Here is a 16,634-nt window from a genome sequence, read left to right as displayed (position 1 = left end):
AGGTTAAATTGGCCGAAGATTAATTTAAATCCTGGGAGGTAATTTAAAAGTTTAGAGATTGGGATAAATGTTAAAACTAGCAAATATATTTTCCCTTGTGGTGAAGAATCAGAAATTTGATTGCGTCTAGCCATAAAGTCTAGCATATCGAGGATTCTGGGAAAATGGCGGGGGTCGCTGCTAAACTTTCCCAGCAGGCGTCGGATATTTTTTCAAGAGTTTGAGGTATTTACGAGGGTATTTACTGAATCCAGGTGCAGGTAGAAAATCTATTTTCAGGTACAAAGAGAAAGCGCTTTGAAGTCACCATCGTAGGAAAATGGCGAATAAGTGCGAAAATGGAGATGTAGAAACGAAATACTTTCAAATATATTCTACGGAAAGAATAACATTGAATACAATGTCTCAAATTTATATATAATTATTAAACTAGTATTTTTTATATTCATAGATTATGAATGTGGATAAAAAAATACGTCCTACATTTCCCGATCGTGTTTTACTTACTGAATTTCTATACATGAATATTTTTAAAATAATACAAATAATTTAATTTCAGCGAATGTTGGAACGAGCAAGAGCAAGGAGAGAAAAATTAGATACTCAATTGTCAAATGCTGGTCATGATGTAAAAAAAAGGCGAAGTCCTCTTAAGGACGCAAATGCAATCCTAGCGCAAGTTTCAGGTATTTTTTTTTTTTTAAAGATCTTCTAAGGGAAATTATACTAATATAATAATTTCAGGCCTCGGACTCACCACACTATTGGCACTTTTTTTGAACGGTGACACTGTTTTGTTATTTTCTGACAATTGTCTGCTAATGCCATTATAAACTAGAAAAAATCGATTTCTAACTAAAAATGAACCAGTTACATTTAAATTGAAAATAAAACCATTATTTTCAATAAAAAGCAAACGAATTTTCTACAACCTATTTGAATTTTTGACAAATTGTTAAATTTTCAAGTCTAACAGATGGATTCTTTAGAAAACATTTTCAGCTTGAAAATACTAATTACAATTAAAAAATATGATAGTTGATATTTAAACCGAAAAATATTTCAATTTTAAATCAAGAACAGTTTAATCTAACAAAAAAAGAAAATTTTTCAACAGGATACTTGAAGTCTGAACTAAAAAAGATTGTTTTTTAACCATACATATGCATTTTTAACTTAAAATATTAATTGTTTACAAAATAAAGGTTGATTAATTCTCTACCATAAAAGACAAATTTTCAACCAAGTAATTGAATTTTGTACCAGGAAAAATGAATGTTTAAGAAAATACACATATTTTCAACGAAATAGTTAAATTTTCTGTAAAAAAGACAATTTAAAAAATGAAAGATTGTATGTATATTTTTAACTAAATAGTTTATACAATGGATGTGGATGTAAGTCCACATTTTATTTGATCAATTTTTCGGATATTTTTTTTTTATTTCTGAACATTTTTAACTTAATTGTAGAATATTTTAAGTAAAAACAGTTTTTAACTAAAAATGAAGTAGTTAAATTTTGGTCGAGGAGAATTAATTTTTAATAACAAATGGCGCTTCTACAAAACAGTTTAATTTTGTACACAGTAGTGGAATTTGTATACGAAATTGTATAATTTTCAAGTCAAAAAGACGAATTTTCTGTGGAACAGTTGAAATTTCTTTTCAAAAATACAAAATTAAATATATATATATGACCAATAAGTTGAATTTTCAAACAAATTAGTTAAAGTTTCATTTAACAAAATTAATTTTTAAAAAATTAGTTCAACTTTCAACAATGTTCATCAACTAGATAAGAATAATTTTTAACCAAATAGTTGCATTTTTAACAAAAAAAATCTATAATTAACAACAAAAAAAGACAAATTTGTACAGAAGCCATACATTTTTAAACAAATATTTAAATTTTCTACCGAATTGTTTAATTTTTGAGTCCCAAATATAAATGTTCTACAAAATCGTTGAATTTTTACCCGAATCATATGAATTCTCAAAGAAAAACGTAATAGCGGACATTTCAAGTAAAAAATATTTTAATTTTAAATTAGAAAAAAAGAGAAGCATTCATGAAAAAAGACGAATTTTCAACGAAATGGTTAAATTTCCAACAAAAAAGATTTTTCAGTTAAGAGAGAATAAAAATTTCAAGCAGATTAAAATTCAAGGCAAAAATAATTTTCAATACAAAATACAGAATTTTAATGACTAATTTTTTAATTCATTTGCTTATTTTTTTAAGGTTATATAAATATAATATAAAAAAATATATAAAACCAAAAAATAGATTTTGTACCCAAAAATATTGATTTTAACCAAATATATGAATTTTCAACAAAAAATTAAATTTTAACCGACAGAGATTAATATTTAACAGACAGTAAAGATAAAATTTCTACAGAAAGAGATAAATATTCAAAACAAAATGACGAATGTTACAAAAAAGTGAAATTCTCAATGAAATAATTAATTAGTCAATAATGAAATCATCGAATTTCATAGCCAAGTAGATGAATTTTCAACAAATGAATTCAATTTTGAACTAAAATTTTTGAACTAAAAAGACTGAGTTTTGAACCAAAAATAGTTGGATTTTCTTATTGGGTTCTAATATCAGTTCGTATTTAAGTGAAAGGATGATAAAAAGGGAAAATACTGCAAAAGCTTGCGATATGTAGGAATTTTGTTATCATTTTAAATAAACGTTAAAGTTCATTTTTAATACTTCAAAACATTTTCAGGGTGGCCACTGAACCGGGAAATGACCGTGAATTTATTTTTTACCGGGAGTTTTACAAATGTTTAGAAAAAAAATCCGTCCAACTTAGATTTGAGCCGTTTTTTAAATAATTAGTTTAATTGTGATCTTTTTCAATTATGATAGCATTCAGTTTAGAATGCGTATTTAAATTAAAAGAATTTCAAAATGCAGTTATAAAGACTTAATCAATTAAAGTTAGAACCGTTTAAAATCGAAAATTTTTGATAAAAAACATTCTTAGTTGATCAACTGTGAATATGAATTAAATTATGATTTTTAAATTTGAATCTTACTCTAAAATTTTTAAAATAAATAATAATTGATTGTAAAAAAGGATTCGACATCAGTTGATAATTTTATAAATTCGAGATTTTAACGTTAAAAATTTAACTGTTTCAATTGGAAAGTCTTAAGCAAATGTAAACGCCCTATTGAAACTTTATAAACTATTTTTAATTTTAAAATAACTTTTAAATAATATATTTATGATTGAAGGATTTTCTTAAATGCCAGTCTAAAATCAGTAATTATAATTAAAATACTCAAAACAGAACAAAAAAACGAATCTTTGAAAATTACAATTTTAATTGTTCTATTAAAAAAAAATTCATTTGTAAGTCAACTTCTTAAATTTTGATGTATAAATAACAATTAAACACCTATTATTCTTGGGGAAAATCGAGTAAGTTGAAGAAATATTTAGAAGTTTTGAAAAAATTTTAAATTAATTAAAAATTTAAAATGATTTCAAATAATTTAAAGGAAGTGTTAACGTGTACCGATAAGGCTCGGCTATATTCTTACCAAAATTTCGGTGCAACTCTTCCACGGCCTAATTTGAAACCAAGTTTAGATTTTCTCAGATATTGAACATGAAATTTAGAAGCTTTTTAATAATAAAATTTTTTAAGGTTGCTAGGAAAATTGAAAATGATTTTTTTTAATTATTTGAAATCTGAATAATTTAAAAAAATATTTAGACGTTGTGAAAAATTTTAATAATATTCTTTTAATTTAAAACAATGCGAAACAAAATGTAGATGTTTCAAGATCCTAAGATAGAATTTCGAAGCATCTTAAGAATTTTAAAACTATTTAAAATAAAAATAATTTAAACAGAGATTTTTCAATCTTTTACAAATTTATAGTTGGAACAGGAATTTTTTCAGAATAATAACCGGGAATTGCAAATATTAACCAATTTTGAATTGAAACTGGTATTTATCCAAAAGAATTATAATTCTTCTTGGAACAGGGAATGTTAAAATATAAATAAATTCAGAGCTGGAACAGGGAATTTTTGATTAGAATGAATTCTAATTCTAAGTTGAAATGGAACATTTTTGAGAAAAATTAAAATCATGAATTGGGACGGGAAATTTTACAAAAAATCGAATTCTTTTTGGAAACGGAAAATTTTCAAAAAGTATTAAATTCCTGTTTTGAAAGAAGAATTTTCAATTTTTAAGCAATTCTGAGTTGGAACTGGAATTTAGCTGGGAGAATAACAATTCTCAATGAAAAATTGAACTTTTCCAACAAAATTATTGTTCAGTGTTAAAACGAGATATTAAAAAAAAATTAAATTATGAATTGGAACAGGGAATTTTTCCAAAAAGTTCTAATTCTTACAATTAGTTGAAATAGACAATTTTCTAAAAGAATTAAAATTGCTTTAAATGGTATAATTTTGAATATTTTTAAATACTGATTGCTTCTTCAATTTAGAGCATTTAAAATTATAACGTGGATTTATATTTTTGGAATTGAAACTTTGAACTCTATAATTGATAAAAGTTAAAAATTTGTAATTTGGCAGTTTAATGACATTTAATTTAAAATTGTGCAGTTGAAAAGTGTTAGCAGCTTACATATTATACGTGCAAATTGTTGAGCATTGGAATACAAAATTGTTGAATGAAATGGTACAAATAGATTTAGTGTTTGATTTTTTAAACTTCATTGACCGTGAAAAATATTTACGAACCGGGAAAAAAACAGGGAACTTTTTTCTTTGACAAAAACGGCCACCATGAATTTATGAAATTTTTTTACGCTATTTTTGATCTCTAAAGTGAGTCTGAGGTCTGTAATTTAAGAATAATTGTTTGTTATTAATCGAATAATGCCCAACTCTGGCAATAAGTATTTAATAAAAAATTAACTTTTTCCATTCAATTTATTTTGATTTACTATAAGCATTAAAATAACGAACAGCACGAATTTTTTTCAGTAATTACACAACAAATCGCCTCGAAAACACCGAAAAAGATCTCAAGTTCGAGTTCGATTTCGAGTTCAAAAAGCTCGTGTGAATCAGTTTCTCCAGTAAAAACAAGCAAATCGACTGCCACAGCTTCTGCTGTAAAAACAACGAGAAAATCGTCTCCTATGAAAAAGCAGGAGTCGAGTAAGGAAAATGGAGAGACTCCAGCTTCGAATGTTAGGTCGCAATTGCAGAGATTGGGTAACTTGTACTCGGGTAAGTTGTTAGATGTGAGCTTGTATGTAAACTTTTAAATTGAGGGAGTTAATGCAGAGACACCTACAAAGTGAAGCCAGCATAGTTTGAAAACTGGTTTCTGACAGTCTCACTTATTCATGCGTATCTCGTGAATTGAAGCGAAAGAGAAAGGTCGTTTGCCTTTTCAACCCTTTGTTTACTCGAGCCTTTTATGGCGAGTCATAAAGTATAAATTGCTCTATTCAATTCTCGAATAATATAGGCAGATATTATTTACGGTTGTACACTACAGAGGCGGCTCACATAGGGGACGGAATGTTCACACCCACCTACAGGTCGCAAATCTTGACCAAATGAAACAAAATTTAGGCAGAAATATTTTTAAATGAATTTCAAAGAGATTCAAGAAACCAAATTTTTCAAAATAATTTGTTTAAACTAATAGTTGAAACAAAATTTTTTGCAAAACTAATGGAATACTTGAAATTAGCGCACGAAAAAAACCCTTTAGTTAACATATGTTGTATTTGTATAATTATTCATTTTCTTATAGACGTTAAAAGGCTTATTAAGGTTTAATACATATAGATTATGCCAAATTAACTATTTAGTCAGATGGTAGTAACAAATTGTATTTTAAATATAGAATATACTTCTACGAACATTATTTTTCCAGTAGAATTAGATTTTAGAATTTATTTTGCAAAAAAATAGCAATAATTTATTTAAGCAAATTGTCTAAACAAATTTATTTTGCAAAACTAATTGAAAATTTTAAATCAGCTATGACTCAAACTCCCTAAATTCTATATGGTTTATCTAGTTCATGACCCGAAATCTTATATTTACGAAAGGGTTATACAATTAAGTTTTTAAAAAAACTTAATATAGGCATATTTTGTTCGAAAAAATGTTTAACCAAATTATTTTTAAAAAATTGGCTTTTCTGGTCTTTCTTGGCCTTTCTGGCTGAATTTTGTCTCATTTGGTTAAGGCCTCAGAAATCGCCCTTAGAGTGGTAAATTATTGATTTGTTGCCCCCCGCCCCCCTCCTGAAATCGAATGATTAAATTCATCAGATCGTTTGAATTGTTCCAAAAATGTGCCTGAAATATTTGTGAAATAATTGATGTTTTTGTGAAATCTTCTTAATTTATCCGAAATTTTTGCCACATATTTGGAATCTTTGTCAAATATTTTTTAAAAAATGTATGAAATTATGGAAATCTATGGGGAATATTTATGCTTTTTAAAAATTTTTAATCTATCTGAAATCTTTGCGAAATATTCGAAATCTATCCGAAATCATTGTCATATATTTGGAATCTTTGTAAAATATTTGAAATCTTTGAGAAGTCATTGAAATCTTTGTTATTTATTTGACATCTTTGAAATCTTCGGGAAGTAATTTAAATCTTTGTGAAATCTCTTAAATCCATCCGAAATCTTGATGAAAAACTTTAAATCTTTGAAATCATTGGGAAATCATAATGAAAGTTTTATAAGATATTAAACAAAGATTGTTGAAATCTTTAGGGAAACCTTTAAAATATTTGGGAAATCTTTTAAATCTATCCGAAACTTGGATGAAATATTTTAAATATTTGAAATCTTTAGGGAAAACTTTGAAATCTTTTAAATCTATTCGACATCTTGATGACATATTTTAAATCTTTAAAATAATTAGAAAATAATTGAAATCTTGATAAGATATTTAAAAAAAAATTTCAAATCTTTTAAATCTATCCGAAATCTGGATAAAATATTTTCAATCTTTGAAATCATTGAAATCTTTATAAGATATGAAAAAAAAGTTGAAATCTTTAGGGAAACCTTTAAAATATTTTTGACATCTTTTAAATCTATCCGAAATTCGGATGAAATATTTTAAATCGTTGAAATCATTGAAATCTTTAGAAGATATACAAAAAATGGTTGAAATCTTCAGGGATACCTTTAAAATATTTGTGGAATCTTTCATATCTATCCGACATTTGGATGAAATATTTTAAATTTTTGAAATCATTGGAAAATCTTTGAAATCTTTATAAGATATAAATTAACAGTAGTTATATAGAGTTATAGTTTTTGCTTTCCGTTCAGAGAGAAGTTAATATCCTTATTTAATCCTGTTGATCAATGTTTAATTTTATTCTTTAAAGGATTCTCTACAATTTTATTTGTGAGGGTTGTATTAAAAAATTAATTTAGAACTCATACATATATTATTGTTGTGAACAATGATAGTTTAAATTTTAATAAACACCACCGACATACAATTGTAGAGAATCCTTCAATGAATAAAATGGGGCCTTGATCATTAGAATTAAATAAGAATTGTTGCTTTTCTGAATTGTAACCCTTTTCTAAAGTAAACTTTAAAGTCTCCGTCAAGATTTATTAGAAATTAATAACAGATTTGATTGTTCTCGATGTTATAAAACATCTTAAAGATCCGCTACTTTTGAGATTAATTGTACGTTATGTACTATCTTTAATTAATCATGCCTCGGATCCACTAAAAGACTTTTAAAAAGTTCACGGTGTCTGCCCAAACTGGAAAACCTGAAGTTTGTAGGGAATTTCTATTTACCTGGAAAATACTAGAAACGTCAGGGAATTACTTTTAAAGGCAAGGAGTTTTTTTCGAGAGGATGCTTATTTTTTTAATTGCAATGTAATCAGGTTGGCCATCAAATTAAAAAATATTTTATATTTGGAAATTTCTAGAATGATTAAGTTTAAAATAAAAAACGATGAAAATTAATCTATCTGAAATTGATGCATCAGTAAAAGGATATTTTCGGCCATTGTTAGTAGTTACAATTTTAGATTTCTGAATTTTTATTATCAACACTAGATTTTTAATTTGTTCCTTTTTAAGGTTTTAATTTTTAATTAAAATTGAATTGGTTACATTTTGGAAAGTATTATTAGGAATTTGAAAATTATTAAATTTCAAGCCATTTTAATTTACTGACAATAATTGAAATTTTAAAGAGTTTGATTATAAAAAAGTTTTAATAACACAATTTTTGGCATTCGAAAGATTCAATTTAGTTTTCAATATTAAATTGCCAAATTTTAATCGTTTTGAAATCAAACTATTCAAATTTAAAAGTCTTCAATCTTTAATTAATAATTTTTAACGATTTTAATTATAAAGAATACAATTTCAATTACTCTTAATTTTAAACTATCCAATTTTTAAAATTTGAATCTCAAATATACAATTTTTAACGTTTTTACATTGTCATATTTTCAAGTTTTTATCTAGGATCATTCTAATTTCGTGATTCTCCAAATCAAATAACAATTCTTTAATTTTTTGCGCTTCGACTTAAAAATTATACAATTCAACTCCATTTTCTGTTTAAATTGTCCAAAATCGTTGGTATATTTTTTTAAATTTCAAGAGCTTGCAATTTGAAATTATTCACTATTAACTATTATTTCAAAAATATTTAAAACCTTATATTAAAAGATTGGTTTGATAATGAATTTTTAAATTTGCATATTTTCATGTTAGTAAATATAAGTTCAGAGACACAACAATTTCATTATCCTTCTTATTATATGATTTAAAAATCAATTAATTTCTTGCAATAGGTTTGCTGACATTTATCGATTTCCGCATTTTATAATATATGTGAAAAAACCGTGGGTTTGGCAAAAAAAGTTATTTTTTTTTATAAACCGGAAGAAATCACGAATATGCACCGGGAGAAAACCAGGAGACAAACATTTAAAAAAAATGGCCACCCTGGTAATATTGAATAAGAGTGATTCTTTATTCATAAAAGAAACTTTATATAACTGTATTATACTATTTTGTTGAAAATTATTTTGTTTTATTCGAAGTTAATTTTTATTCAACTCAAAATTCAACTATGACAGTTGAATATTTCATCATCTTAGTTAAAAATTCATCTCTGTGGTTGAACACTAATTTTTTTAAACTAAGAATGTAAACATTAAATTTTTTTAAAATAAATTATCTTTTTTTTATTCAAAACTTCATCTTTTAGGTTTAATATTCAACTATTCCAGTTAAAGATTCATCATTTTAGTTGAATTAGAAACTATTTTTTTGAAAATTATTATTTTTTTAACTGAAAGTATAATTATTCCAAATGACTATTCCATCATTTTAGTTGAAAATTCATCACTTTTTTGAAAATGTAAAAATTTTATTGAAAATGTTTTTTTTTTTTAATTATTTTTTTAAAACTGAAAATGTAACGGTTCCGTAATTTTACTTAAAAATTAATCTAATTGGCTAAACATAAATTTGTTAAATAAAAATGTAACTATTTAATTTTTTTTTGTTGAAAAATTACCTTTTTTGTTTAAAAATTCATATTTTTGTTTGAAAATTCAATTATTATAGTTAAAGATTTATCATTATAGTTAATAATTAATCTTTTTTATTTAATTTTCAACTATTCCAGTTGGCGATTCATCACGTTAGTTATGAATTGATACCTTTTTTTAAAAATTTAAAAATACATTCTTTGGTCGAAAACTAATTTTTTAAACTAAACATTTTACTATTCAATTTTTGGTTGAAAATTCGTTTTTTTTTTTAAATAGAAATTGTCTTTGTTGAAAATTCAATTATTCGAAGTATTTTTTTTGTTGAAACATTTTTTAAACTAAAGTTCAACTATTTCAGTTTTTGTATAAAGATTATTTTCATTTTGTCGGTTGGTAATGCTTCTTGCTGGTTGAAAGTTCAACAATTCCAGTTTATAGTTAATTTGTTTTGTTTAAAATTTAACTTTTCCAGTTGAATATTCATTATTGTAATTGAAATTTATTTGTTTTATACTCAAAATTAATGTATTTTTGTTTAAATTGAATTTTTGCTACAAAATTCATCTTATTGGCATAAAATAAAACTACTTTGTTTAAAGTTAAACTCTTTTCTCAAAAGTTAATCTTTTTGGTTTAAAATTGATTTATTTCAGGCAAAGATTGATGATTTTTGTTCAAATTCACTACTTTAGCTGAAAATTAATTTTTATTGTTTGTTGGAAAATTTATTTTGTTAACTGAAACTTTCACTACTTCGTTTTTCATTGAAAACTGATTTTTTTAGTCCAAAATTCAATTATTTGAGTGAAAATTTATTTTATTGTTCAGTTGAAAATTTTAATATTGTTAAAAATATATCTATCTTTTTAAAAATGCAATATTTTTACTTGAAAAGCGATAAATTTGAAGCGGTTTAAATTAAATTAATTACAGTGCCCACGTTAAAAATTAATGTAAACTATATACAAATTCCGAGTCGATTATTTTTTTAAATTCGAGACACTTTAATAGGTAAAAAATTAGATGAAAAAATTTAGCTGGAAAAAACTTGTCATGCCTGGAAAAAATCGGAAATTTTCAGGGATTTTCCCCAGGACTTCAGTAGACATTCTAAAGTCGTTTAGTCTTTTTTTTTTACAAAAATTTCAACATTTTAGTCTGAAATCATTCAATTTCGAAACAAAATTCAAAATAGAATTTTTCAATATTGAACGCTTTGAATTAGAAATGATAAAATTCAACTTCTTTCTAATAAAATTGTCCGATTTTCAAAATTTCAGCCTGACAATTTTCAATTTTAAGAGCTTCTGTTTATAAATATTTCAATTCGAAACACTTTTAATTCCAAAATTTCTAATTTTAAACGATTTTATTAAAATATGATGCAAGCTTAATGCCCTTTCATTCCATTTGGAATATGGTCCTTTTTTAAAACGCTACTTAATCTGAAATAGTTTCAATTGGATAGTTTTCAATTGAAAATCGTTTAATATATATGTTTTTTTTTTAATTTCTAACGCTTTCAATTCGAAATTGCTAATTATTGTTTCAAAAATGTTTCAAACATAATATTTAAATGTTAGTTTAAAAATTGATTTTTAAATTGTTTATATTTTTAATGTTAGGAAATAGAAGCCCAGAGACGTAAACGTTTCGTGACACGCGTTTGAATAAAATAATTATTTTAAAAAATGATATTTTTATGCAGATAAGGAGCTTAGCTCGCCGATTCGTAGAACAGAAGACACATTTTTGGCTGAGGAAGAATCCGATGAACAGAAACGTGCAACGAGTGGAGCCAGGGTGAACAGATTGGCTGCTCTCGCATCGACGATTAATAATTGGGAGGATGATTTATCTCATCCAACTTTGGTAATAAGCCAGTTTAAAAATATTAAGCATAATATCTGAAATTTAAACGAATAGGAGTTAAAACTATTTCATCAACAGGTTAAACCAACAGTGTCTAAAGCAGAGAGGATACAAGCTAAATTAAATGAACAAGTCAGAAACGCTGACCATCAACCAGGAACGAGTGGAATTCGAAATTTAACTCGTAGCAATAGCAGAAGTCCCACAAAACAGTTAAAATGCGACAAAGTGGTAAGAAAATTCTTTTTATTTAGGGAATTTTTTCGCGAGCGTGCATAATTTTTTTTAAATTATAAAATTGAATTAAATAACAATGATTCTTCATTTGTCAAAGTATCCTTGTATTACTGCGTTTAACGATTTTGTTGAAAAATTGTTTTCTTTCTGTTTGAAATTAATTTTTTGAACTAAAAATTTAACTATTCTATTTTTGGTTAAAAATTAATCATTTTTAGTCGAAAATTCAACTATGTCGTTCAAACTGTATGTTCTTTGTTGGAAATTTACCAGCTTGTTGGCAATATTTTCTCTCTCTTTACAGAACAAGCTTTCATAGCTAAAACTTCAATTCATGGTGGAAAATCGTATTGTTGGTTGAATTAAACTGTTTTTTATTAGAAATTAAAATATTTGTAACTGAAATATCAAATACTACATTTTTCGTTCAGAATTCATCTTTTTTGAAATGAAAATGTTATTTTAAAAACTATTTTTTATTGTAGAAGTTTCATTATTTTAATTGAAAATTCATCTATTTGGTTGGAAACTGAGCCATTTTTTTCGAGAATCAGTTTTTTCCTTGGTTGAAAGTTATTTTTTTTACTAAGAATTTAATTATTATAGTTGACACTAACCATTTTGCTGGAAATGTTTTTTTTTCATGAAAGTTATTATTTTTTAACTGATAATTTAATTATGTGGTTTCAATATTTTAAAAACGTTATTTAAAAATTCATCTCTTTAGCTGAAAATTAATTTTTATTTACTGAAAATTTAACTATTAAATTTTTGTTTGAAAAATTATCTTTTAAGTTCTTTATTCATAATGTATCCCCTAAGGGTTTACATGACTTCCATTCCTTACAATCTTTCCGCTTATATCTATATATTTTTTTCAATCTTATCCTTTCTATCTATAAAATTATTTACAACTATTTACATAAGTCGTATATCTAGTTTCTTATTTCTATTTCCTGCGATAGCGCAATTTAGGACTTATTAGCAAACGAGTGAGCGATCGAACGAAAGCGAGAGTGCAAGCGAGAGAGAGAGAGCATGAGAACACAAACGCACCTTAGTCTACTTAACTTTTACCTTACCATTACTTACCATTTTTACGCTTCTAATCTAAGCAACTTCCGTTTCCTTTTTCTTTCACTCTTTTATACCTCCATTTACCTTTTTTCACGTGCATTCTTTCATTCGCTCTCATTTGCCCCCCTAACACCCTCCAACTCCATCACCCATTCTTCTCCTCATCCATCCTCCCCTAGAATTTCAACCACATTCTCTTTCCAGCTTCCTTTATCTTCCATTCCACTCCTACATCCTTTCCATACATGCTCCCATGTTTCCTCCTCCCATTCACATATTCTACACTTTCTGTTCTCTTCTTTTTCCCAGTACAACCCCTCCTTTACCTCGTTTCCCAACCTGAATCTTGCTATTCTGGTCCACCTTCTCTCTCCCCATCCCTTTTCTAAATACTTTGGCACTCCTTCCTTTTTTATCATCTTATACCATTTATTGTATTTTGATTCCTCAATCATCCCTCATCTTTCTATTAATTGTCTTTCCCTCTCCCTTTTTTCCAGTTCTTCATAGTTTACTCCAGTCCCGTCTTCTATTGCTCTATCATTAAAGAACTCTCTCCTTTCTTCTTCCCATCTCGTTAATTCCATCACCCTCCCTCTCCTCGCTTCTACCTCCATCAAACACTTTCTCGCAAACTCCCTTCCCTTTCCCTCCCTCAGCTTCGTCTCAAATTTCCATGCCCTCTTTCCCGCTCTAATAGTTAACTTATCCGTTTCGCTTCTTCTCTCGCCATGTCTCCTGGCGTCCTCCAGCCTGTCCCTAGTGTCCACCTTATATACCTTTCTTGTAAACTCTCAATATCTTTCCTTTCTTTCCATCCCCATATCTCAGCTCCATAACCTAATACTGGCCATACCAGCGTATCAAATAACCACATTCTCCTTCTCTAATTTTTTTCAACCTTCTTTTTCCTATTCTACATATCTGTTTCATTACCCCTGTTGCTTTTTTTTTATCCTTTCTCTTATATGAGCTGTATGATCTCCATTTGTTTGTATATATCTTTTCTTTCCCTATCATAACTCCTCCCCAACCCTTTCTCCTCATTCCTTCTTCCAAGTCTGATATTAATAAATTAAATAAAAGTGGGCTCGGAGGACACCCTTATCTCACACCTCTCACTAAGCAGAAACTATCTCCTACTTGCTCTCCTATCTTTACCCTTCTTTTTGTCTCTCTAAAAATTACTGATACTCTCTTTATTAATCCCTCTCTTATCCCCCTTTTTATCATAACTTTTTCTATTTCTCCTCGGTCTAATGAGTCAAACGCCGCCTTTAAGTCCAAGAACATTGCTATCATTGCCCGTTTTCCCCTTTTAATTCTCTTATTTACTAGATAGTTCAGAACATATATGTTGTCCATTACCCCCATTCCTTTTCTAAACCTTGTCTTATTCGGTGACTCGGTCTTTTTTTTTCAACTTCTATCTTCAATCTCTCCGACAAAATAGTTACATATACTTTATATAATGATGGCATCAACATCACCCCCTATAATCTTTAACCCCCTCTCCCTTGCCTTTCTTTACTATTGATATAACTACTCCTTCTTTCCATAACTCTGGTCACCCCTCTCCTCTCCATACTCTATTACACATTATCCATGCCCATTCCTCTAGTTCCTCCCCTCCATATTTCCATACTTCATATGGAATCTCATCTATACCAGGTGCCTTTCCATCCTTCATTATTCCTAAAACCTTAACTATTTCTTCCCTTGAAATGTCTTCTTCCTTATCTCTTTCTCTACCATATTTTCCTCCCTTTACAACATTTATCTCTACTTCTCCTAGCAAATCCAAAAAATATTTCTTCCATTCTATCATTTCAATATCTTGGTTTACTATTTTTCTTCTTTTTCTTTCTCTATTTACTACCTTCCATGCTTCATCTTCCGTGCTAGCCTTCTCCGTCTCTTCCTCAAACCTTTTATTCTTTTCCTCTTTCTTTTGATAACACAAGTCAATATACTCTTTCTTTTTTTTCCTATATTCTTTCCCATTACTTTTTTCTTTTCTCCACTTTCTTAATTCCTTTTGACCTCCTTTTTTCTCTTTTCTGTCCTTATCCTATCCACTTCTACCCCCTCCCCCTCCTTTACTAACTTCATTTTTGTTTGTGCACTCTAATCCTGTTTTTATTTCTCCTATCACTTTTTCCATCTCCTCGTCCACATTTCCCTCTCCCATTTTGATATTTCTTATTTTTTCTCTAAACTGTTCTCTTCCTTCCCTTGACCAATCCCCTTTTCCTACATTTTTTACATTTGCTCCCCTTTTACTCATATTGCTATTGCTTTTTTGTCCCTCTAATGTCACTATTAAGGGAAAGTGATCCGAATCAATATATTCACCTACCTCCAGTTTCTTAATCTTCTCTCATACCTCATCATCCACAATCACATAATCAATTACCGTTCCCCTTTCACTTCCTGAACGTGTATATTCTCCCTTTTCATCCCCTTCTATATTTTCGTTTAAGATATACCATCCCAACTCCTCCAAGCTCTTCAACAACTTTTTTCCCTCCCCATTTAGTACCTTATCTTTGGATTTTCTTCCTCTCTCTTCTCCCCATTCCTTTCCTCCTCTGTCTCCTGTTCTCGCATTGAAATCCCCACCTATTATCATCCTAATCTCTTCTCTATTTTCTTCAATCATTTCTTTAATCTCCTCTGCTTTTTCCTGCATATCACCGTTCACATAAATCCCCACTATCTTCCACTTCTCTCCTCCCATCATTGCCTCTTCTACTATTACTCCTTCTTTTTATCATTCCTGTCTTTCTTATCTTTCCCTGTTATATATTCATTTTTCTCAAAAACTCCCTATCCTTTTTCTCTAATCCTGCTATATTCCAGTAACAAGTCTTCCATTCTTCCCTACTTTCGCTTCTCATCTTTTTTTCCTTCTTACTATTTCTTATTTTCCTATCTCCCGTTCCTTCCTCTTCTAGTTTCCCTGCACCTCATTTCTTACTATCTGTTCCCTTTCTTCATCCCAATCCAACCATACTCCATCTATCTGAATTCTCCCATACTTAACCCATGTTCTCTTTCTTTTTTTTCTTTCCTCTTCCGTTGTTTTCCTTAATTCATACTGCATCTTTCTTTCTATCCATGTCAAATCAACCTCTATTCTCTCTGAACTTCCATATAATAACACTTGACTTTCATCTCCGCTACTGTTAGCACCCTTACTGTTATCGCTCTTCCCAACCAAACTCTGCTTTTCCGGCGGCGATCTAAACATTTTCTGATATTTTACACTCGCCCCGATATCTTCCTTCTCGTCACTGCTTTCAATCTCCACTCCCTTCCTTTTGATCCAAAAGTATTTATCCAAAAGAAAGATGAATTTTTTTTGGAAATGGGAATTTTTAAATTTAAATAAATTCTTAGCTGGAACAGGGATTTTTTTTAAAGAATGAATTCTAATTCTAAGTTGAAACGGAATATTTTCGAAAAGAAATTTAAATTATGAATTGGAACAGGGAATTTTACAGAGAAATTCTAATTCTTAGTTGAAACGGAAATTTTTCTAAAACTATTAAGATTCTGGATTTGAACAGCGAATTTTCAATTTTGATCAGTTTAAAGTTGGAACTGGAATTCATCCAAGAGAATAACAATTCTGAATGGAAAAATGAATTTTTTAAGCAAAATTATAATTCTGGGTTGAAAAGAGGTATTTTCGAACAAAATTGAAATTATGAATTGAAACTGGGAATTTTACAAAAAATCTAATTCTTAAAATTGGTTGAAATGGAGAATTTTCGAAAAGAATGAAAATTCTGGATTTAAACAGGTAATTTTTCGAACAAAATTTAAATTATGAATTGAAACAGGGAATTTTCAATTTTTACCCAATTATGAGCTGGAAATAGAATTTAAAATTGCGTGG

The 16,634-nt window shown here is 27.9% G+C and overlaps 1 protein-coding gene across 2 annotated transcripts in view; it reads left to right on the top strand.

The window, feature by feature from the left end:
* LOC117171195 (anillin-like) overlaps positions 1-16,634 on the top strand; it is a 72,435-nt gene that overhangs the window by 4,692 nt on the left and 51,109 nt on the right. For both annotated transcript variants that reach the window (XM_033358286.1, XM_033358278.1), the window contains exons 2-5: positions 560-686; positions 4,997-5,245; positions 11,253-11,416; positions 11,495-11,647. In XM_033358286.1, the coding sequence (XP_033214177.1) occupies positions 560-686; positions 4,997-5,245; positions 11,253-11,416; positions 11,495-11,647 (693 nt within the window). The remainder of the gene's footprint in view (positions 1-559; positions 687-4,996; positions 5,246-11,252; positions 11,417-11,494; positions 11,648-16,634) is intronic.

Source organism: Belonocnema kinseyi, chromosome 1 (assembly GCF_010883055.1).
Source record: "Belonocnema kinseyi isolate 2016_QV_RU_SX_M_011 chromosome 1, B_treatae_v1, whole genome shotgun sequence".
NCBI lineage: Eukaryota > Metazoa > Arthropoda > Insecta > Hymenoptera > Cynipidae > Belonocnema > Belonocnema kinseyi.
The sequence above is the reverse complement of the archived record's forward strand: the minus strand, read 5'-3'. Positions and strand labels throughout refer to the sequence as shown.